This window comes from Oenanthe melanoleuca, chromosome 12 (genome assembly GCF_029582105.1).
Source record: "Oenanthe melanoleuca isolate GR-GAL-2019-014 chromosome 12, OMel1.0, whole genome shotgun sequence".
NCBI classification, from domain to species: Eukaryota; Metazoa; Chordata; class Aves; order Passeriformes; family Muscicapidae; genus Oenanthe; species Oenanthe melanoleuca.
Window position 1 is genome coordinate 17,218,768 of NC_079346.1, and position 24,154 is coordinate 17,242,921.

Sequence of the window (24,154 nt, forward strand, 5' to 3'; positions counted from 1 at the left end):
TTGCTGTTGCAGTGCCCTACTCTCTACTGTCTGAATATTAAATGTGTTTGTTTTCCCAGAGGGCTAGAGAACATTGGACAAAAGGGTTCAGCAGGAGAGAGTGAAATAAAAAGAGGTTGTGAGTCTTTAACCTTGAGCCTGAAATGAATGTGAACCAAACTCCAGATACTTGGCTTAGATGAAGCCAGGTAAACATTCGAGTATAAGCCCACACACTACCAACCAGAACACAGCTTTGGTGCTTACAAGGCTTTGGAGATTTTGCCTAGATGTTTGTATTTAGGACTGACATTCTGAATATCACCTTTTTCTTCTGATGGGAAAAAAAAAAATTGTAGTATCTAAAATTCTACTTCTTTTTTTTGGTTTTGTTTTTGTTTTTTTTTTTTTTCCTTGCCTGATGCAGTATAATAAATCTGATTTTCAAGGTGGGATGAAGCTGAAGTTTTTTTCTGTTACAGCTCCAGAGAAGAAAGAAGTGGAAACTTATAGCAATGTCAAAAATGTCCTGAAGTGTTGTCCCCGCAGTCTTTTGTTAAAAGCAGTTCATTTTTTTCTGTTGTCTCCATTACTGTGAGAAAAGGGAGCTGTATCTCACTGTTTGTCTTCCCTTGGCATTGTCAGTCTCATAAAGAAACACCATTACATGAACTCTACATAGTTCATACTAAACCAACACTTCCCAGGTTCTATCCATCACGGATGTCCCTGCTTTTCCATGCTTTTACAGCCATAACAACATCCCAAGTACATCTGCTTTCTTTTATCTTCCAAAAAAACCTGGCTGAGCTTTGGTTCAGCAGAGCCCCAAAACGTTTTATCACCAGATATTACCTCAAATCTTGAATTTAAGCTTGTATTGAAAGAATTTGTAGCTGCTGGGCCATCTAACTCAGGGTAAATAATATATTTAAATCTGGGGGTTGCATCAGCTATAATAGGTCAATTAAATATTGTAGTATTATGATAGAGAAATTAAAATGCCACCTTTATATGCAACAAACCCTCTGCCTTTGTTTCCACTAAGTTTTGTCCCTGCAAGCAATAATTTGATCCGTTGAGGGACAGACTTTGAAAATTTTGAATTTTCCAATGCAGAAATTCTGTCACTGAATGATGTGTGACATTTTAAAAAAAAACAAAAAAAAAACAAACAAAAAATTTATTCTGGATGCCAAGCATCAACATTTAACATACAACATTTTAAGCTGAGGAGGGAGTTCCCTCTAAAGTGGAAAGTTAATGGAAAATTAATATACATCTCTGTACAGAAATGTTAAGTAAAGATGTGGGTTTCTACAGCTCCCCTGTGAAGAAAGCTCTTTAGAAATCTAATTTGATTTATTGTCAGCTTCAGGGACTTGCCAAGTCTGGCTTTTCCATTACCATTGCCTTCAGAAGATGAACTACCTTAGGTATCAGCAGAGCTGAAGCTGTTCTAAGCTAATATTTCCAATGTGAACAAGTAGATGCCATTCTAGAAACATCTCAGTGTTCTTCCAAGACCCAAACAGTCCTGGCCAAAAATTTTGCCACACACCTTCACCTAAAATGAGAGGCTGCATTTCTATCTTGAGACCATGAAGCCAAAATTCATTATTGCAGTGCTCCCCTGCAATGGCTCATTAATTAATTAATTAATTCAAGAGCCACTGCAGAGCCCCAAATCCAGGTCAAACATGCAGGCACGTTTGCAGAGCTGCCTGTCAAACACAGCTGGGATCTGTGGTTCTCCCTGGATTGACTAGAGGCTTGGAGTTAAATCCAAACGAGGTGCCAAATGTTGGTGTTAAAGCAATACAGATGCTTTCCCTGCAGTGGGACATGGAGCTCACAAATCGAGAGCAGTTCCTCCCTTGCTAAACCATGGAAACTTAAATACAGTTTGTGTGATGAAGAAAAGCTTTCCTTTCTTTGGATTCTGCTGGATCTGTTCAGGATAATATCAAACCCTTTTATTTACATAAAATTTACCTTCGGTACAAAGAATCCAGCTGGCAAATAGAACCGAAGTCTATGCCATAAGAAGTGGCTGTTTCCAAGAAAATGAAATTATCTTGTTTATTGATAAGCTCTAGCATCCAGCTGCAGCTGAAGAGGTGACTGGCATTTGTGTTTAAAGAGCAGAAATGATGGGGAGGTTTGCAGAAATGTCACCTCATCAGCCCATACTCTAAAGTACCCACAGTACTAAAAGTTTCCTGATTTAATATCGGGCAATATGGGAATGTGGTTTTAAGGCTGCCTCAACAATCACACAGCTTTTTTCATCATTACTCTGCATTTTAAAAGACAAGCCAGGAGGGCATAGATAGAGAAGGAATTTGGCACCTTTTCTGTCTTTAGCAGTGCAGAGGAACCTCTTTCCCCACGCTGTTGACTCTACAGAGCCCTCACACAACTCAGATTCAGCTCTCATAAACCCCAGGAGCTCCCTTAGGTACACTGTGTGATTGCAGTGGGTAAAACTGATTGGAAATGTATTTGTTGATTATATTGTGCAAGACAATCTTCTCTCTTGCACCTCTGCCAACCTGAAATGTTCTCTCACCCCAGGGCCTGGCTGAGCTGCTCTGTACCACTCCAATCCCCTTACCTGGAGCACAAGCAGTCACATGAACTACTTTTTGTACTGTGCCCTGCTGTTACCAAATGCATCTGTGAAGGGAAAGGAGAGAATTTGGGCTGACCAAACGATCTGAACGTGGTAGGATTTCAGCTGTTAAGATTTATGAAAGATGACGAATATCCAAATTTAGAGAGCACAAAAAAGAATGGAGTTCAAAGAACAAAAACCCAAGTCAGCCTCTTCCTGAGAAGTGCTGAAATTCTGTCCAACTTGGCCAGCTCCAAGCACGGGATCAGCTGGACCCCACAGCTGGAGCCCTGTGGCCCTGTGCCATTACTGAAGTGCAGTCTGCCAAGGAAAAGAGGAATTAAAGCTTTCCAAAGCAACCGACAATGTGCAGCATATTTACATGTACAAAGATCCACATGCCAACCACCAAACCATTTCAGACGTGTGTGGAGAAGCTTTCACAGTACCTGCTTGCACCTTTTCTGCCTCTGCCTGTGTTTTAGTCTCCCCCCTGAGAATTGCTCAAGGTTCTGTCATGGACTACATGGAAGTAGAGGGATAGAACTCATACTTAGTCATGAAACATTTGCCAACAGATCACGTTTTGCCATTCCGTTTTTTCCTCTCTGCCCCTCCACCCCCTTCCAAAAAGTTCTGTTTTTTTCAGCAGTAACCCAGCACAACCCTTCACTTCTTTTGAGAACTGGTAGGTCCCTGGGACGTAGAGAGCATCCCTCCCTTTGCCCACCCACAGAGGAATTAGTGTCCCCTCTCCTCACTCTGCTCCTCCCATTTCCTACTGGGAAAACGCTGAGAATCGCTGGGCTGAGTCTTGAGTTGATTTTCACCTCTGTTCTTACTGCCAGGTGGTTTCTGGCACTAGGTGGCCCCTGGCACAGGTCCCTGACCTGCTTTAAAGACTGCATATATGGCATAAATCGTGTGGCTTTCAGCATTTAACTGAGACACCAAATCCAAACAGCTGGCTGTTAACAATGGGACTCAATTCTACCCAACAACCAATCCATTATTTTATTTACACGTTCTTCTATTTATTAACAAGCTGAATGGCTAGAACAGTGGGTCTATACTCGAGTGTTTACCTCACATCTGCATGAAGGACAAATAAAAGTTGGTTCAACGATACTATGTTCACATTATCCAGGCTTCCAAGTGTAGTTGTTGTGTGCAAGTTATCTCTGTTCATGTGGTAACTGTGATTTTTATTTTTTTTATTTTTTCCCCTGTGGTAGCATGATTACGCTTAGTACTCTGTCTGCTTGGCTTTTTGTGCTCTTGGCTGCATCCATTTAGATTTTGCTTTAAAACATTGATATTCTAGTTTTTACACTTGGCTCCTGTGTGTGTCCCATACGTACCCATCCCACCGTGTCCGTGTTCCGTGCTTTTCTGTTTGTGAAGTGTGATATGTTATGTGTAATGGTTTTTTTTAACAACAATGCAAAAGAGACTTTTTAATTAAAACAAACAAACAAACAAAAAAAAAAGCCTTTCTACTTACTCACTGCAAAAAACCTATCAACATGCATGGTTTGACATTTGCATTACAATTAACATGGCTTGTCTTTTACTAGGGATGTACCACACGAGTGGACCTTGGCTTTCTTTAACCACTCCTCCCCATCAGTTCTTTGATGGCTTTAAACCTTGGTTTATTTTAATATTGCAGTTGGTACAGACATTCAAAATGCACATAACTGAGCCACTCGTTTATGCATATAACATCCAGAGACTTTGGACTCCAGCTGCCTGCACTGCCCTAACCATGTGCTACATTTTTCACCAAGTGTTCTCTGCCCTGCTGCTGCCCTGGGGAGGTGCCCTCTGACAGCCCTTTCCTTTTCTCCCCCCAGATCCGCGTCGTGAAGGCATTCCGTAGCTCTCTCTATGAAGGTTTAGAAAAACCAGAATCTAGAACCTCTATTCACAACTTTATGACTCATCCTGAATTTAGGATAGAAGATTCCCAGCCCCACATCCCACTCATTGATGACACAGACCTAGAAGAAGACCCTGCTCTCAAGAAAAACTCGAGTCCACCGTCCTCGCTGAACAAGAACAACAGTGCTATCGACAGTGGAATCAATCTTACAACTGATACAAGTAAATCAGCTACCTCTTCTAGTCCAGGAAGCCCAATACATAGCCTGGAGACATCACTTTAGCTGAAAAGGTCACTGCAAAAAAAAAATAAAAAAAGAGAAAGAAATATAAAAAGTTAAAGTAAAATAAAATAAGAAACCCCACAGCAACCGAGATATATAAATATATATATTAAAAACATTGCTGGCTGAAAAGCTGTTTGAACTCTTATTCACTCTGAGACAAGTGAATGAATCGTTGATCACAATGGTTTTGGGGAAAGAATGAATGGCTGATTTACATACCCTCCGTTCCCTTTCAGAAAAACAAAAACAAAAAAAAATCCTCCTGCATGAATGTACTGTACACTGCTGGCCCTTCTTTCTCTCTTTTTGTTTGTTTTTATTTCCTTTTTGGTTTTTTCTTTTTTGTTTGTTTTTTTTTTTTCCTCCTTAAGCAGGAACTGCAGAGGACTTCTTTCTGAGGCTATTTATCCAATTCACTGGTCTGTGAGTTTTTGAAATGCTTGTGTGGCATGGACTCAATTGTATAGATTAATTTAAATAACTTTTTTGAAGTTGCAAAGCTTAACTTGCACAGTAGATTTGCACCAGTTGGACAGAGGAACTTAAACATTTATGAGACTATATATAGAGATATATACATATAAGTATATAGATAATTAATTATATATATGTATATATCTATCTATATATATATAGTTATATATATATAAAGTTTCTTTGTTGGCATGTTGCCTTGTTTCTGCTCAAATTGCTCTGACTATTTTAACTTATTTATGTCCTAAAAAAGAATGTAATTTGTTTACAAACCTGTAGATAATATCCTTAACTATTTGTAGGGTTAAGAAAGCACTTCCTGCCGAAGTAGTATAAAAATGGCTCAGCTCAGCTCATTGAAAATGTCTGTACTCTCTCACCCTGGATATTTTATTACAACCGTGCTCTGATTTCTGCCTGATTTCTTTTTTTTTTGTTTGTTTTCTTTTTTTGTTTGTTTGGGTTTTTTTTGTTAATAATGTAGATACTGCTAGTAAATAACAAAAGAAGCCAAAATATAACACATTGGATGTAGCATTGTGATCCTATATACAGGGAGGTAAACCAGGCTTCCTTTGTTTCAAATAAAAATCAAAATGATCAGGTTCTCTCCTTTTTTTTTTTTTCCTTCCTTCCCTCTGATAATCTGCTTGAACTCGTTTTGGTGCAACATACAATAATGGAGGCTATTTCATTCTTTAGACATGCAGCAATGGCTTCAAAAACTATTTTTAGAGAGACATTAAATGAGTTTATAATTTAAAATAAGTTATATTTGGTTTGTCTATATGGAGATACAACAAATGTTAAAATCTTGTGATATACTGTGTTAATCCTTTTCAATTAGTACTTTAGGCATTTATTTCCTTATTATTTGCAAGGTATGGGCTGTTGGCATTTTGGATGAAAATCACTGTAGGTTGTTGGCTTTGATTATTTTTTTAAGAAAAATATAATTTCTGCACTATTAGGACTGAACAAATCTTTATTAATTGTGTATTGAGATGTGCTTTGTGTGATTTTTTTTTTTAACCAAGCTTGTGTTCCTGTAGTAACACAGTAATACATTATTTTACCTTGAGCTTTCTACCAAGAAAGCTGCTTTGAAAACCTGCAGTATGGAAGGTGAAAAACATTTTTCAAGATGGTAACAGCCCTAAAAACGTAAAAATTATGAGCTTATACAATTGCTATGTCAACCACTTGAATGCTAAGCACTTTGTGGATCACAGATTTTTCATAAATAATTTTTGTATTTAATATAAAGTTCGCTTGGAGACTTTTCAGCATTTGATTTTTTTCCATAACTGTACAGTGCAAAAAGACATTTGGAATTCCACAATTATGCCAGGCGTGGTGGAACAACACACCCTCCAACCATCTCCATCAGCTGGGTTGTTAAGGTGTTCCTCTGGTTGTATAAAGCTGGCTCCACACAGTGGTGCACCTCTGCAGGCACGGCAGCTTAAGCAAGCCAGGACTCTGCAAACCAAGCTTAGGCTGGTGGCCAAACCGCGGGCTGCAGCCAGATGTTTCCAGCTGTTTCCAGGTGTTCCCGGGGTGCGCACAGGGATGGGCAGCCAGCAGCTCGGTGATCCCAGCACCACCCACGGGCTCCTGGGCCACAAGGCAAAGTGGGATCTATTTACAGGGAAGCCTCTAGCTTTGGACTTGAACATCTACAGAAGCTATTAATACTGGAACAGTTTCCTTTCAGCATCTTAACACACTGACTGTTTGCCTTTTTGTTTTCAAACACTCCTCATGTTTTTTTCTCGGTTCCATATTTTTTTTTTTTTTTTTTTTTTTTTTTTTTAATTTTTTTTTTCCTGTAGGAGTACCCCCCTCTAAGGTACCATTTGCAGACTTGAAAACTGTTAAGAAAACGAACACTGCATTCTGTGTATATATAGTAAAACATATATAAACTGAGATGCATAGAAAACTTGGGCTTTTGTGAGCAGAGACTGTGCTTTATGTATATGATAAATGATAGACTTTTTTTTTTTTTTTTTTTTTTTAAAGCAGAATAGCTATGACCTTTCAACTACAAGTCGTGCATCACAATTCCTTTCTTTTATTGCTTGACCTCTCTGTGATGGGAACAATGGATCAAAAACCAAAATGATCAGTTTGTTAAAATTCCCTGCAATATATAAATGCTCGCTCTCTACGTACTGTACTTAGCAGCATGAGATTTGTGGACAACAATACAGTGGTACATTGGCAATCCATCCCACTAGGGGTTATTAATATATGTTCATTCATCTGTTTTTATGAATTTTTTTATCTAGACAATAATTGTAAATAAAGAACTTACTCTGTCTGTTCATTTAATACTATGCAAAAGGTTATGCTTTCTATTGTTATTCTTATTCCTACAGTGTGATGCTGGAATGTTTGTGGTTTCAAAAAAAAAACAAACAAAAAAGACAAAAGTAAGTAAAATATGTGATGTAAATTATTTTATAGTTTGAAACAAAATGATAAAGATTTACTCTTGCTGCTTTCTGTCTAATAGATCTCTCTTGGCAGGAGCACAAGTGGAAAATTTAAAGAAATAAATTCACAAAGCAGCATGAACAATAACGGTCTGAATGTAACAGCTTTCTTTATTCTCACCTGAAGTCACTAGAAGCAGCTGTGGATTCCCACTGGGATATTTGGATGTCAGTCTGGATTGGCAGAGTTTGCTTTGCTTGCCCCAGGGGCTGAGCAGCCCCCAGGGCTTTAATTCCTGCCTGGCTGGGCCAGATGGAGGTGGGAATGCTCCGGGGAGTGCTGCAGGGAAATCGCTGCAACGAGTGCAAGGAAAAGTCAAATGGTGAAGTGAATTTGCTTAGGAAACAAAGAGTTTAATCTTGGCCCAAAGACCAGCAGCTCTCCTGTCATTGACGACATCTCTGCACTTACACTGTTTTGTTTTTTTTTCATCTCTTTCTCCCTCTGTCACTGTCACAAAAATGAACTTGGAATCCTCCTAAAACTGGGAAGTTGAGTCCAGGACTCATCCTGCCACTTAAGCTCTAGGGAAAAAGGAGGGAATTCTCCTTCCAGTGCCCAGGCCCTGAGCCCAGAATTTCCTTCCCTTTTTTTTTCCCATCTTAGATGGATGCAGTTGTTCATAAACTGCAATGCAGCTGTGCTCACACAATATTGTTGCTTTAGGAGTCAGCCAAACAAACTAGGTGAGGTGAGTCACTGTCAAATAATCTCATTTGTAAAGGCAAAAAGCTTCAAAGTACAGATTTTCCTGTCTTCTCGCTGAGATATCAAACTTTTATTCACCAGTTCTCTGTCAGAAGTTACAGTTGATAGAGGCCAAAATGAAATAGTGCTACACTGGGAGGAAAGTTACCCACAAATAAAAATGTCCTCAGCATGGTGAATTGAACAAAAGCCCTACAGAAAACAATTATTTAGACAGCAGATTTCTGAGACTGGTGGAGCTTTGCAGCTTTACTTTTCATTTGGAATGAAACTGTTTAATGCTTTTTTTGGGAGCTCGGGGTAGGTAATAATCAGAAGATATTTTTACTTTAGTTCTCTGTCACTCCTTTACCTCCTCCTTCCACACACAAGTTTATTTGCAGCGTTGGTCCAAAGTGCTTTTGGCAGGACCCTTCATCTCTGCAAAGAAGTGTCTGGGAGGAGGAAGAAAAAGCTCTGGCATTTTTCAGTGTTTTAGGCACTCTGGGAATGCTGGAGCCTCAGAGATGAGTTTTAGGAGCTTCACCTTTCCAGGGGAGTTTGTGGAATACTTCTGAGCATGGGATGGATGCGAGTTGCAGGTGCAAATTGGGAAGAAAAGCAGGAATGGAATTCCCCACAGCACTAAATGCAGTTCTGTGCTGCAAACTGAGGCTTCAGAAAGGCAATGTGTGAAGCTATTAATCCATGAGGGACAGCCAGGGCTGGATAGCCTGATCCAAAATAGGAATGCTGGAAGTTTTTAGCTGTTTTATGCCAAGACCATGAGGACAAACATTTTGACCTCTGTGAGAAAACCAGGTGGTGATTTGCTGAGGTGCTGTACTGACAAAGAAGGGGGGAAGTGCATAAATAGCAGATAAAGGAGAGGCAAAAAGGGGAAATGAGGGAGAAAGAGGAAGAAAATGCCTCTATAATTTGCTATATACTGGAATGAGATGGAGTTGTAATTGCTGTTTACTGGCTTGATCTGGCACTGAGCTCCTCTCCAAGAGTATTCCCTGTCTGAAGGCTTTTCCAGTGGAGTCCAAGAGATTCCCAAAGCAGCTGGGAGCCTCCAGCATCCCTGTGCCCCTGAGTGCCAGCCCCACCTGTGCTGCTGGCTCCTCCCTGGGGCAGCAAATCTGGCACAGGTGAAGCACCAGGGTCAGCTCTTCCCACTTCCCCTTGGGATTCCAGCATTTGTAGAGTGGCTTTTGAGGAGCCACAAAAGGTAAGAACTGGGTATTCACCATTTGTGTTTGTATTCCTGCAGCATTGACAGAACATAGTAATAATAATAATAATAATAATAATAATAATAATAATAATAATAATAATAATAATAATAATAATAATAATAAATAATAATAATAATAACTACATAATAAAAGGTATTCCTGGCTCTGATCTGGACAAGGGTCCATGTGTGCATCACCCAGAAATCCATATTTCTCATTTCATGAAATCCATGTAGGGAATGCTTGGGTTTGATCACCAGCACACTGCTATAGGAGGTACTGAGAAAAATAGGGGAGTGTCTGATTTCTGTTTTTCTTTTTACAAGCAGGTTTTAACAGGCACATTATGATCTAACCTGATGGGACCTGAAGAGAAGGATGATTAAACAACTCATTTATTAAACAGGGCAGACTGTTGAAAAACACAAACCCAAAGGAATATTTACAACAATATTTTATCCCATATGTTCCAACAAACTGATTTTCTGTCTATCTGGGAGCTCACATTTGCCTGGTAATAAGTGAAGTGTTAAATTCCAAGTAAAGCCATGTACTTTAATTCTCTCTCTGATGGATTTGGTTGATTTTAAAGCAAATTACAAAGCACCTCCCTCTGCCCCTTGTGTGTTGGCATTTAAGAATCTCTAGGAGTTGAGCTGGTATAAAATCAGCATTGCTGGTGCACAGCAAAGAGCTTTGAAAAAATTGAAAAGTGAGTTATGCAGCTTTCTTGGAAATTTCACAGAGCATTTATGGCACCTGCTAAAGATGGGCCTTTATCCCAGAATCCAGAGCAGCCAGGGTAGGAAGGGACCTCTGAGGTCACTCAGTGCAAGCCCAGGGCAGAGTCACCTGGAGCAGGTGGCACAGGACACATCAGGTGTGTCTGGAATGCCTCCAGAGGGGGTGACACATGCATTTATAAAGCCTCCAAGTGCTTTCAGTGAGTTATTTAAAATTATTCCAGCTTCAAGTGTCAAAAGAGGCACTTAAAATCATTAAAATTATTAAAGAAAATTTGATAAGATTTATGGGATGATAAGTCACAGGAGTGAGTTAGTGATAGCTCCTCACCATAGCACATCAAATGGGAGAGCTGCCTCATGCTTCTTTGCATATGGAGAGTTAATTACAATTTTTAATTGGAATCATGTTTGGAATTATTTTCTAAAAGAGGAAGTTTGCAGGAGTTATAGGAGATGTGACACATAAATAGTGCTCTGTGGGAAGGAAGGGAATGAAACAGAAACCCTGCAGGATCTCAGCACCCCTGCATGGCCCTGGGACCCAGGGGGACACTGCTGTCCCACCCAAAGCACTGTGGCTGGGAAGAGCAGCCTGACACACGCTGGTTTCCCCTTGTTTGTTTGTTTGGGATGTTGCTGGGGGGTTTCAGTGCCTTTCTCTCCAGTTCCAGGCCTGGTATCCCCATATGGTTTGGGGGGGAGTGCTGCCTGGGCAGGGAATGAAGCCACAGTTAATTCAGAGTAAAATGTCTGTTCTACCAAGCCTACGAAAAAAGGGAATGGAGCAGATGCCTCCAGAGCTCCCCAGCAGAGCACTCAGTGCTCTGGGCTGTCTTTGTGGATTGTGGCTTCAGGGGCAGAGCTGCAGAGCCACAGACACTTGCTGGGTGCTGAGGGGTTCCTGCCAGGCAGTGACAAACCCATCACCCTGCCTGGGAAGGGACATGAGCAGGGCTGGCCAGACTGAGCTCTGGCTGCTGCTTGGGAAGCTGCTTCTGCTGCCATTGGCACCTTTCTGCAGGTTTTATTCTGCTATCAAGGATTAAAGTCCCTTCTAGCTGGTTTATTATCCTGCTGCCCGTGCTTGGGAGGGATCTGGATGCTGTCAGTGTTTCTCTATTACATTTTCTGGGCTATTTTCTGTATAAAAGTGGCCATGGTGAAATATTCCTTCTGAGTTCTTTCCTTGTATTAAACTCCACAGTCTCCTGCACCCCACGACTCCTGGATATAAATTGTGTTTTCACTGGGTGAGAAAACACAGAGCAAACCCACTTTGGCTGAGCACGCTGCAGGGATGATTTGATTGCCTTTCTTTTCATTTCCATGTATCAGGACAGAAGCACTGCCCAAAAATGCCATTTTGTCTCCTCAGTGTTCCTGCCAGGACATTTTGTTCCTGAAAATTTGGAGGCTGATCCATGATCTGCCACTGGCAGAGCATCCTTATGCTAATGGTGAGCCTGGTGGAAATTTGCCATCCCTCCAAACAGCAGACACTGAAAATAATGGCTGGGACAGCCCTGAATCACCTCACATCAGAGGAAAGCTTTGCTACCTGTAGTCAATGGTTAATTTAATTTCTTTATCAATACAGAACCTCTGCAGTCTCACCACACTGAAGTGTTTGGTTGTGTCATTGAATCCTGAAATGGGACAAAGCTGCTGAGTTTCCTTTCTCCAGTAATTCATGCACACATTACATTTTACAAATAATTGATTTAGTTAAAAAAAAAAAACAAAAAAACCACAAAAAACATTCCTTAGGTTCCCCAGAAATCTGAGATTTAGTAGGGAAAACAGGGAGGTGCTTAAACATCCTGAATGATCTGTCCTTGTAAATTATTCCATAAGTGCTGTCAAAGCAGAAAAATATCTGGCTGGCTTTAGAAAATAACTACTGGTCATTGAATTATGCTGGGCCCAGAAAACACCCACTTTTGATGTTGAGGCTTTGCAGGCAATGTTGGAAAGGAAAAGAGAAGAAATCCTGTCTTTTGCAATGGTAGAAGCTTTTAAAAATACTGCTTTTTCTCCTGAGGCTGCAACTAAATGGTGTCAAAATGGCAGAAAATACTGAAATACCAATCAAGTAATTTCAATGCAGGAAAAAAAAAAAATCCATTCTTTAAAGAAAACTGTAGGTGACACCATTTAAAAATGTTTTCAAGCCTTGGGTAGCTGAAGCTCAAGTCCAGGCTAAGCCAAAAAGCACAACAAGTGTTTGAAATCTTGTGATGAGGGCAGACAAAGGGAACAGCAGGTGCCAAAAGGAAATATTTTAAAGATACCCAGAAATTATAATGTATGTAAGCAATTAAGCCCAAATCATGATTACCTTTGGTTGCAATGAGAGCTGTTTGCAACCTGCTAGTCTGGATCCTCAAACATTATTTCAGCTCTTTGGGATATTACATTATTGATATTGTTTTTTGCTTCTCATCTGCTGGTTTGAAATTGCCCTAAAAACCTATAATTGGAAACATTTCCATAAACCATGAAAAACTCCAGTGTTCCAAAGTTAATGCATTGTTCTGTAGCTTTTGATATCTTAGTTAATCTTTGCTTCTATTTCAACTGACAGAGCACAGGTATCTTTAATTTCAGGAGTTACTTCTTCCCTGCTCTGAGTTCCCCCAAGTTTTCCTGTTTATCATCCTTAATTTCCTATCAGTGTCCATGGGTCCAAGACCAGGAAAGAGTGCACTGGAACTGTGGATTTGCACTTTAATTTTCTAGTTATTTGGTGTTTTAGGATCTCTCCACTGATGGGAAGCCATGGTCAGTGATTAGAAACAATCCTGGAATTTAAACAAGGCATGAATTAACATTAATGATTTATTGCTGTCTAAACAGGGAGGCAGAATTCAATATCAGATTTCAAAGATTCTTCTGATACATCTTAAAATTCACTGAAAAAACCTGATCTCATCAGACTCTTATTGCTCATTCTTGTGCTTAATCTGTCACTGACAATGCAAGCAGTAGGGTTTTTTAGGATTTATGTGAAATATTTTCAAATCTGCTCATGCAGGGAAAGGACATTAATGTGTTGGTTTAGATTTAAGGGAGGTTTGGGGGCAGGTTGGTTTTTTTAGTAACTGCTCATAGTGGAGTTCTCATTGCAGTGATACATTTTAATTACCCTTTCTTGTCTTATTATATTTTGGAGTAATTTATGTGTTAGGTTATTCAGTGTGTTCCTCAGACTATAATAGGAAAGGAAAGGAAAGGAAAGGAAAGGAAAGGAAAGGAAAGGAAAGGAAAGGAAAGGAAAGGAAAGGAAAGGAAAGGAAAGGAAAGGAAAGGAAAGGAAAGGAAAGGAAAGGAAAGGAAAGGAAAGGAAAGGAAAGGAAAGGAAAGGAAAGGAAAGGAAAGGAAAGGAAAGGAAAGGAAAGGAAAGGAAAGGAGGAAAGGAAGAGAAAGAAAGAATGCAACTCATTTTTATGTGCTTCTTGTGGCATTAAAGATTGAGATAATGCCACAGAAATGCAACACATTGTTGGCACAAGGGTTGTGTGTTTTGGATTCAGAGACAGGGAAATGCCAGGACCAGGTTTCTGAATGAAAAGCAGCTGATTCCCAGCCAGAGTACACAGATGTGCTGTTTGATATGGAAAGCTGAACAAAAAATAAACAGCGATGTCACATTTCAGAAGCAGTGGTGATCTGTTCCTGTCCTGCCAATCTCTGACAAGCCCTCAGAGGCTGTGCATTGGGAAAACTGATCTTGAACACGAGCAGAGTGACAAGAGGCTTGTAAAGCTGTCAGCTCTGTGCCATGGCCATTAACCTCGTGGCACATCTGTGCAGGGAAACATTTGCTGCAGAGGGATGGCAGGAGGGGCACTGGGGAGAATTTCAAGCAGAGCAGCATCCTTCAGACATAAAATTTGGGTTCCTGACATCACAGAGAGGCTGTGCTGGGATCTGAGAGTCACAGGAGGGAAACATTCTGCAGCAGGGCACGAGCAGTGCCAGAGTGAGGGAATTTTACCCATCACAAGCTGCTTTGGTTTGAATCCTGCCCAGCCCAGGCTGAGTGCTGGAGGGTTTGTGTGGGATGGTCGCTGTGGTGGTTCCCCAGACTCACTCCATGCTGCAGGTGCAGCCCCTGGTAGTGGCTCCAGTGAGGGGACAGGGCATTTGTCACCATGCCAGTGCTCCAGGCTGGCAGGAATTCTCCTTCAAATGGAGCTAAGACATCCCAGGCTGGAAGAAGAATAACAACAGAGGGCAAAAGTGCGAAATCAGTGGGGATCCTTATCTGGGCTTCCTAAAAATAGGCCAGACAGAATTAAGGCAATAAAAGCAGTTCTATTTATTGAAGGTATTATTCAAGTACATTTTGTGCAGACAAAGCCCTCGGGGGCTGGACCCAAAACGGATTTTGGAACCCAAAATGGGTTTTCACACTTTGATAAGTTTGGTCCATTTGCATATTGTTGGTTAATCTCCCAATTCCAGCTCCAGGTAATGAAGTCATTCACCCCAAGTTTGCTCCCCCCAATTCACTTTTGTTCCCATCTCTGGGCTCTGGGGCAGTGAGGTGTCCTTGATTGCCAGGCTGGAGAGGAATTGTTGTGTCTGAGCAGAATGGGAAAGCAGCAGCTGGCACTGGGTGTGGAGTTCAGAGTTACACACTAAAGAACTGCAGGATTGAAAATACATGGAAAATATAAAAGCTAAAATCCTAAGGCATCATTCAATCCCTCACCATCCAGCCCCTTTTGCACAGCTCTGTCACCAAAGTGTGTCCCTCTGAGGGGTTAATGAGCACCCTGACATCCCATTGCTGTCCTTCCCCCACAGCAGCACTTCTGTGTGGAGAAGAAATGCACCAATTATCTAAAGCTCAACTTCAAACTGAATTTTTATTTCTCTAGAATAGAACTGCTGTTCATTCAGCCATCCTGGGTGCCCTCAGCAGAGATTAGAATGCAGCTATGAAAGACCTGTGACATTGGAGCTGAATCTCATTAGGGCCATTTTCTGCAGTCCACACCACAAAAAGAGCAGATTATCACTTGAAACACTCTCCTCAAGCTTCAATAATTCTCAGAAAACTGCTGAGCTTTGAAGCAGACTCTTACATGTGAAGTTACTCTGATCAAAAGGAAGAGCTGTTTCTAAGGCTTGCTTTTGCTTTCTGATCACTTTTCCTTCTTTTCTTTTCCTTTTACCTCTTTTTGTGGGGGTGGTTTTTGTTTTAGTTTGTTGTTTTTTTTAACTGCTGTCAGTGGAATTTTGATTTTAGTTTGTCAAAATAGGGACAACCAAGTAGATTATGGTCTTATTCATGACCAAGCCATGGTCAATAGTAATGCATGTTGTGATCCAAATTCTTTGATTTTGTTTCTTTTTCAGGGATCTTCTTTTCCACTTGGCTTCAGTGTGGCTGCAGAAAAGCTTCATGATAGTTTAATGCCTGAGTAATATAATATTAAATCTGTAAGGAATAATTCTTAAAACCTTTTCTCACAAAGGTTAATTAAATCATTCAGGTTAAGGATAGCAAAATGAAAAATGCTTGTGCAATAATTTTTTCCACTGAGCTGGAAGGGGAGGCTTTTCCAGATCCAGCAGTTCCTGTGTGGAATTCTCAGCATTGTGCAGGAGCACTGGATCTGCTGGAAGCACAGATGAACATCCCACACATCACAAACCCCACCCCAGAGGGGGAATTGTGTCACTCCCTGCTGAATTCACGGGGCAGAGGATGCAGGAACACTCAGAGGCTTCACAAGGAGGATGGACCAGGGGGTTTGGGAAGCTGCAAGTAGAGAATTCCTTATGGGCTTCCACAGTGTGCAGGAATTCAAACTGTGATTTTATAACCAGAGCTCTGTGCCCCAGAACTCAATTCTTCACATATTTTATAAATGCAGAGCTAAACTCAGACTGGGAGCTCTTCTGAGCCCTTTTCAAGCAGGGGAACAGCATCTTCCAGCAGGTCTGAATTAATTTCTAATCATTTAAAAAGATTAAATCCTTTCTGATCTTTTAATTGCATTTTCTTATCATAGTTTTAAATGCAGACTTTAAAATCTACCTACAGTTTATGCAGATTCATCACAGCTTTGTTTAACACCACACTTCTGATTTCAGACCTTTAAAGAGGCAATCAGGCTGCTCTGTTTGCTGAAACCATTGTGCCAAGGAAACTCTGCATCCTGCCAGAGGAAAAGCCACTGGGATACTTCTGTCTCAGCAGGGATACAGTCCATGAAGGAATTTAGGAAAATTAATGGGTTGCTGTTGAAATAGAAGTGAGGGAAAACCAAAATAGTCAGGTTGGTTTTTACTGTATAATAAATGCAAGGAAAAGCAACTGTAGGAATTCCCTTTGAACAAAGAAATTGTTTGGAAAAAGACAGTTCTGCTGTAAAAGTGATCTCTTGGGATAGAAGTTCCAGGAGCAGCAGTGATAGCTCAGGAAGGGGCTGAAACCTGCTGTGAGCACTGGTGTCTCAGGTGGTCCTCAACCAGCAAAACTTCCAAGGCTCTGCAGGAGGGATGGATGGATTTAAGAAATGAGACTGGGAATTGTGAGCCCAAACTGGTGTGGCAAAGGCTGGAACACAAACAGCTGTGAAGGGACCCCAAAGGAGAACCTTTCCCAGAAGTACAGCTGGGTTGGCTCCTGCTGTGGGTTTCAGGGAGGCGTGAGCAGAGCAGCCAAGGAGCAAATCTGCTTTAGGATGGTCCCTAAATCCAGCCAGGCTCGTGTTAGTCCTGAGGGAAACACTGCTGCAAACTGGGAGCAGGGCAGGGCAGGGCTCTGGAGAAATTCCAGTGTGAACACTGCTAAAATAGCCTCACTCAGTTTGAGAGAGAAGCAGGATCTAATTACTTAGAGATTATACCAAAGTGCTTGAACTGATTCTGAAAACCCTACAGTTGTACAGCCTGCACATTGTAACAGCCTGGAACTCCTTTGTAGCCCAAATCTCACAAGTGGGTACCTGAAGGGCAGCCAAAGATGCTCTCAGAGCTTGGTAGTGCAATTCAGAGGGTGATTTGGGCTGAGCCCCTCACCTGGAGGCTGCTGCTCACTCTGGGGCTGTTTTTCCCAGCTGGGTGCATGCTGGAAAATTTAAACAAGAACTGGTGTAGTAGCAGTATTAAAAGTTACGTCTGCATCCACCCCTGACTCCTATAAAGGGATTTTTCCTTGGCTGAGTTCACAAGTTGGTGACTCTGGATTGTTAAGGGTAGAACTGGTGAAGCTGTGTTGAAATCTGTGGAATTCTGAGCTCCATTTCCATGAACTGCAGGGATAGAGGAGAATCTATGGATACAGGGAGGTCTGGTGTTATCTGCACAATGAATTGTGCACATGCAGGTGGGTGGTGAGACAGAAGCAGTGATGGGTGGGCAGCAGCAAGGGAACTGAAATGAGCTCCAAGCTGACAGGAGAGAGATCAAGGTGATGGACAGGGAGCAATGCCTGCTGTTTGTTCCCTAGCACCCTCAGCTGATGTCACATAAAGAGATTTATCTTGACAAAGTAATTCCATAAATCATTTTTCCCTTTCTGTCCCATAGCCAAACTCTTCTGTCCTTTTCAAGGCAGAGTAAAGACATTCCCAGTGTGATCATTGCCTTGTTTTGTGTCAGGTGGTTCTCTGTGCAGGTTTGAGAACAGCTCAGACATGCTCACCACTCCATATGACACACTCCACTAACCTGACAAGCTCCAAATTTGCCTGCTCAGGATATTAATCAGGAGGTGAGATGATTTTCTTCCCAAATTATTCCACGAGCTGAGTTGCAATTGATACTTCAGTGCTCGGATTAGCCACATAGTGTCACCCTAGACCATCACAAAGTCTAATGAGAGGCGCTCAACCGAATCCCCAGCTTCCCAAAATTGTGCTGGGGAAAGATTTCTGCTCCTAAATAAATCCACAGCTCCCCAGGTGAATCTGTTTCCTCCTGGATAACACCTCTGAAGCCAGTCTTGCTGCCCAGGTGTTGCTGGAATTTTGGGCAGGAGCCACCTCAGTGATTTGTGCTAATTGCCATCAGCAGAGCTTTGGCTCTGCACTCTCCAGATTTCCAGAGAACATTCTAAGTCTGTCTGCTCTTTGTTATTCATGAGGATTTCCTGTCAAAAACAGTGTTTTCCAAATTGAAAATGTAATTTAGGGTTTGAAGGCATGCACAGGGCTCAGAAAAAGCACAACCCCTCAGCTTTACTCCAATAAATTACTCCAGTGATGCTTCAAGAGCGATCCCAAAGCAAAACCTTCTCCTTGGTTTCTGAAATTATTTGGAGCACAAATTGATTTATATTCCTGGGCTTTCCTCACATTTAAAATGAAGCTGGCCATGTCCAGATTTAGATCTAACAGATACAAAAAATACAAAAAAGAGGGATCATTTTTAAGCCTGGAAAATCAGGGGTTTGGCTTTTTGACCTTTGGAAGGTGCAAATAGAACAGAAAATACATTTTGAAATGTTTGCAAAGGGGGAAATATTGTAAGGAAGATGAAAATTATTTTCTAATGCATTCACATTCAAGAAAATAGCATTGAACACACAGAGAAAATGGATTAGCAGCTTTCAGGCAAGACCTATGCCCAAAAAAAAGTGGATTTTTAAAGGGAAAATTGCTTTTCAGCACAGTTTTCTTGTCTATCCATAATCTGTGCTTTAAAATTCAGTTTCCAGCACTGGGTATTCTAGAGATCAAAGCCCACTCAGGATAACACTCAAGATGAGAATATTTTTGACAGAGGATTTTCTTTAAAACCAGAGTGAAATTAATTTTTTAGTGGTGATATGGTAAATCTGGGCTAATTGTTGTCTTTCAAGACTGAACCAGGAGTTATTCAGTATTTGATAAGTTCAATCAGATCTAAGATCAGATGTTCTGTTTTAAAATGTTGATTTTTGCAACAGTTCTGAGTTTGTTGGTTAATAAGGGACATTTTCGATTACAATACTCAGGATAGTGTTTTATTCCTTCTAAATTTCAGTACACTTGGATATCAGAAGGTGGAAGCTAAAGCAAAATATAATTCCCAGAAGGAGGAGATTTTTAATTTCTCAAATTTTATTTTTACTGTGTTACATCCATGCATGAGATCTTCTCAAGGAAATAATTACTTTTTAATATTACACTGTGCAGGGACAGATAAAGAAAGTTTAAATTTAATTTTAAGTTGAAATTTTCCTCCCAAAATCAATTTTGAGTGGAGACACTTTCTCCTAAACCCCCTGAGGTTTCCTGTGGAGGTTTCAACTTGCAAGTATCAGTTTTTGAATTTTTTAAGCAGAAAAAAAAACTGGAAAAGAGTTTCAAATTTTGAAGGGATTTCTGCTTGTCATGCTGCTGCATAAAAAAAATTTCCTTTTTCAATTAAATTATTATATATGTGATATAAATGTAAATGGTATTTCTGGTCCATTTTTATTCCATTTTAATAGAGAATTGCATAGGAAAGAATTCAGAGTAAAAGCCCATCAACCCTTTCTAACAGAGCAATCAGAGTCTGGAGCTCACCATGGCCTTGGGTTTGGCCTCAAAATTTCCTTAATTTCTGTAAAAAAACCACAGAAATTCCACCTGTTTGCTTTTTAATCTGATCAATCAGTTGACAGTTGCAACTTGAAAAAATGCTCTTAATTTTAATTTCCATTCATGAGGAATTTTTCAAATATTTTGTAGCTCAATTGGATTTCAGGGAGTCCCTACTGCAAGGGCTCACTTCCAACCTCCAGTAAAACCAGTTGATTGAAGCTGGAGTGATATTTTTATCTGGAAACCACCTCAGAGATATTTTCCAAAAGGAAAATAAAGGATATATATTCCTTTTGAGGAATGTGTGAATATTTCTGTGCTTTTGAACAGCACACAATAAAGAGGATTTTTTTTTTTCTGTGAAAAAATTCATCACAACAGCTTGCTGAGGGATTTTTTTTTTTCTCAGGACTGAATGATTTAAGTAAATTGCCTACTTGAATGCTAATTCTCTTTCCTCAGCACAACAAATGAGGTGTGTTTAGATTAAAGATTAAATTACCTACATAAATCCTGGCACTTCAATGTCCCTTCCTAAAGCACAAACCCAATTTTTCCCTGCCTGTTCCTAGGGGACAGTTAATATTGATAACTGAAATTATCAGTTTTCCCACTGGAGATGAGGCATAAAACCTCAAGGCTTTGGTCTCCAAGAACCTGGAAATTCTCTTGGAGACCTGGCAGATATTAACTGCAAACTCTGCAGTGTCTTGCTGGATTTTTAACATGGCTGAGGAAATCATCTTCTTTTCATTAAATGCCCAAACAGAACCAGCTGAACTTCTTAAAATTTCTGGAGTTTCTTGGCACAGAAAAACTCCTGGCTGCTTTCTTTGTGATTTGGTGGTCTCCTGAATATTTGTTTTCATTAATAAGAATTAATGTCTGCATACCTCAGAGCCCTCTTACAAATGCTCCTAAAAATAGACATTAGAGATTACCTGAATTTGTATCATTTTGGATTTATAGATTTAATAAGGGTTGTTTGCACTTCCAATTTTTGTTTCAGTGGATTTCTTCAGTTTAATTAGAGTTTAATTTGATACTTTGTGGGGGATTTAATAATGCCATTTATTGTTGTAATGTTGTTGACACAAAGAAACAAAGAAATGAGAACTTGCAGTCCATGACTTAGAATGTGAATTCAAGCTGGAATCCAAACTTCTGCAATTCTCCAGCCTTATTTAACAAGTTTTGATGCCATAAAAACTGCCCTGGGTGTAAAAGTCCAGGTTTCTCACAAGGAGGGAAGGAGCATCCTTCAGGAATCCCTTATCATTGTCTGAAGGGTTTTCTGTAGCTCCTTTAAATCTGTAAATCCTTTTTTCTTTATTTTACCAATCCACCATTTCCCTCAGGTGTGCCACATTTTGAGATTTGTTCCCATTTTTTCCCCATTTCCCCCTTTTCCAGGTGCTTCAGACATGATCACTGGAAACAGCTGATCTGTCAATCTCTGATTTTTCTTATTAAATGGCAAATCAGCCATAATGCAAATTATGCCTCCAAAGGATCAAAGTAAAAGCTCCATCTAGGGATCACAATTGTGTAACATCTCTGTTCCCCTGCAAACTGCAATAATCCCATCCAAATATAATTAAATTAATTTGCCTGTGCCATGTATTTCCTGCAGTGTAGATTCAGATAATCTCCTCCACCCCTGGGAAGAATTACATATTTGTAAATAGAAATCAACGCCAATCAAGTGCAGCAAATTATTTCAGATTGATGTCTTCAAAAAATTCTCGGAGGGGGGGGGAAAAAAATAAAAAAAAAAAAAAAATCCCCAAAGCCTCCTGCAGTTCATGATGGGAGAGGATGTGCTCAGCATCACGGTTGTTTCCTTGGAAACAAGGAGCCACAGGATGCCCAGTGCACACAGAAATCAGGGTCATTTTGCTTTTTTGTGCTGAAAGCCAGCCCAGGTTTGCTGGGCAGAGTGGGGGACACGAAATCTGCACGAGTGTGGGGTGAAATAACTCCCACCCTGTCCTGTGGGAAAACTCAGCCTCCCTGCAGGCAGAGAGTCACAGGAAATCTCAGCAAAACTCATTTCAGCTCCCACTTTGAAGGGGAAATTACCCGAATGACAGATCACAGCAGCAAGCTCTTCTCTGCCAAAACAGACTCCAATTCTCCTCCCCCATTTCAGCTCTGCTCCTGAGCTGCTGCTTCTGCTTGCTTACAGCCTCACCTTTGGACAGCATTTGTGCTGAAATCAGAAAACACCTCAGCATGAGATGAGGAAAAATTCCCAAATTAAAGCCCTCTGCCCTCAGAGGATTTTTTAGTGTGTTTTCAGAAGGGAGCTCGTTGCTTTAAGATGGAGAAAGAGCCTGATCTGTGCAGTGCAGCTCTGGTGGTTGGCATTTGTAGCTCCCAGTGTGTCTGGAATTCAAAATGAGCCATTCACAGACACCCACAGGCTGCTGGAGCTGCAGCCTGAATTTATTCAAGTCCATACTCAATCTGATTTCCCTAAAGAATAAGACCTCTGTTGGAGCACTCTTGAATCACACTTGTTTTTCATTGCTGAACAGAGATAGATGGGCTTTTAAAAATAGCCCAAATAGTCACTATAAATAATATAAAAATAAATAATATAAAAATATATCATATAAAAGCAAATATATGTTCTAGGTAAACAACACACGGTAAAAAAATACATTTAAAGATTAAGGTCAGGCTTTCTTTGCCCCTGGTTCATGGAGCAGTTGCTGTTGTTGTCACTCTTTTCTAACTCTTAAAATTGCCATTTCATCTGCTTGGATCAGAATAAAGAAATTAAGAAGGAGCTCCTGAAAAAGCTTTGCTTTACTTGACAGATCATTCCCATTTTTCTTGAATTTTTTTTTTTTCTTGTTCAGCTTTTCCTTGGGCCTTAAAGTATTTGCTCTCCAGCTGATGCAAAGAGAGGAGTTTTATAGATAAAATATACACCAGGGTTAAAGTAATTGAGGGAAAATCTGAGTGGTTTTCTTCCTGTCCCCAGTAACTAATAGAGGCAGTGGGAATATTTGCAAGAAAATACTATTTATTCTTTCCTAATAAATTTCAGTAAAAATAGCAGGCTGTACAAATCCTCCTGCTTACAGAATCCTAGAATTCCTGACTGGGACAGGAGTAAGGATAATAATCATAAATGTGGATTCTGCAAATCCATCATTGTGGCCTCCTCTTGCAGGTGCTGGAATTCCCAATTTTCTGCTCATGGAGAAGGCCCTAAACTCTGCTGGAGTGGTCCCTTATTTCCCATCCTTCAAATGCACTTTATTGACTGGAACTATGGGTCAAACCCAATAGTTTTAATTTTTTTCTTTTTTTTTTTTTTTTTCTAATGAGGAACCAAACAATTTGGTTTTGTTTGCTTTCTGTTCATTTCCAGAAATTAAAGAATAATAATTACTGCTCTAGCATTACATGCTCATTACTTTAGAAGCAATTGCAGATTCTGGTTTAAAAATTTCTGCCTGTGATGGCTCAAAACACTTTCCCTACCATATTTATGGACTTGCTTCATGCAGTTTGTAGAGACTTTCTGTGGATTTATGCACAAAACTGATTGTCTGAAGGGCACAGCTGCTGTGTTCAAATAGAAAACCTCATCTGTATGACCCTGCTTCAATTAAGCAAAAAGGTGCATTTTGAGTGTTTTTCTGAATTTCTCAAACTTCCAAAGTTCCATTTCTAAAATCAAAGGTCTCCAAATATTTCAGAGGGCTGCTAACAACAATGCTGATAATGAATTAGCAATTTGTGATGCCAGAAGTTCAGAGTCTGCCTTTGCAGCTGATTTGCAGTTTCATTTCTCCTCTCTCTTTAATGACTTGCTCTGCAGTTAATTACATTGTCCTGTTCTGTCTGTACTGACACTCACAATTTTACAAAACTACTTTTCAATTGTCATCAGCCCTGCAAACTTAAATTGCACATGTTGAAGGGCTGTGATCTCCACTACATCAAGTGGAAAGAAAAAGAAAAATGAAATGGATTGTTGAGAATGAGCAGCACAATTCAGTTCATGGAATGGTCATTGCCAGCTCTCAGGGAGTTTGGGTAATATCTGCACTCCATTCCAGCCTTGTCTCAGTCTGAGATAATTTATCCAGTTGAATAATCAAATGTTTTCAGTTTTCAAATAACAGTTTGGTCTTTGGGGGCTTTTTAAATTGTGCAAGAAGAATATTCAGCAATTAGAGCTAAGTGA

The 24,154-nt window shown here is 40.3% G+C and overlaps 1 protein-coding gene across 22 annotated transcripts in view; it reads left to right on the forward strand.

The window, feature by feature from the left end:
• Nucleotides 1-6,518, forward strand: part of ATP2B2 (ATPase plasma membrane Ca2+ transporting 2) — a 375,734-nt gene extending 369,216 nt beyond the window's left edge. For 19 of the 22 annotated variants that reach the window (XM_056501190.1, XM_056501182.1, XM_056501187.1 and 16 more), the window contains one exon: nucleotides 4,453-6,518. In XM_056501190.1, coding sequence (XP_056357165.1) covers nucleotides 4,453-4,764 — 312 coding nt within the window. In that variant the 3' untranslated portion in view covers nucleotides 4,765-6,518. The other 3 variants (XM_056501192.1, XM_056501198.1, XM_056501197.1) reach the window with 1 other exon arrangement.
• Nucleotides 6,519-24,154: the final 17,636 nt, after the last annotated feature.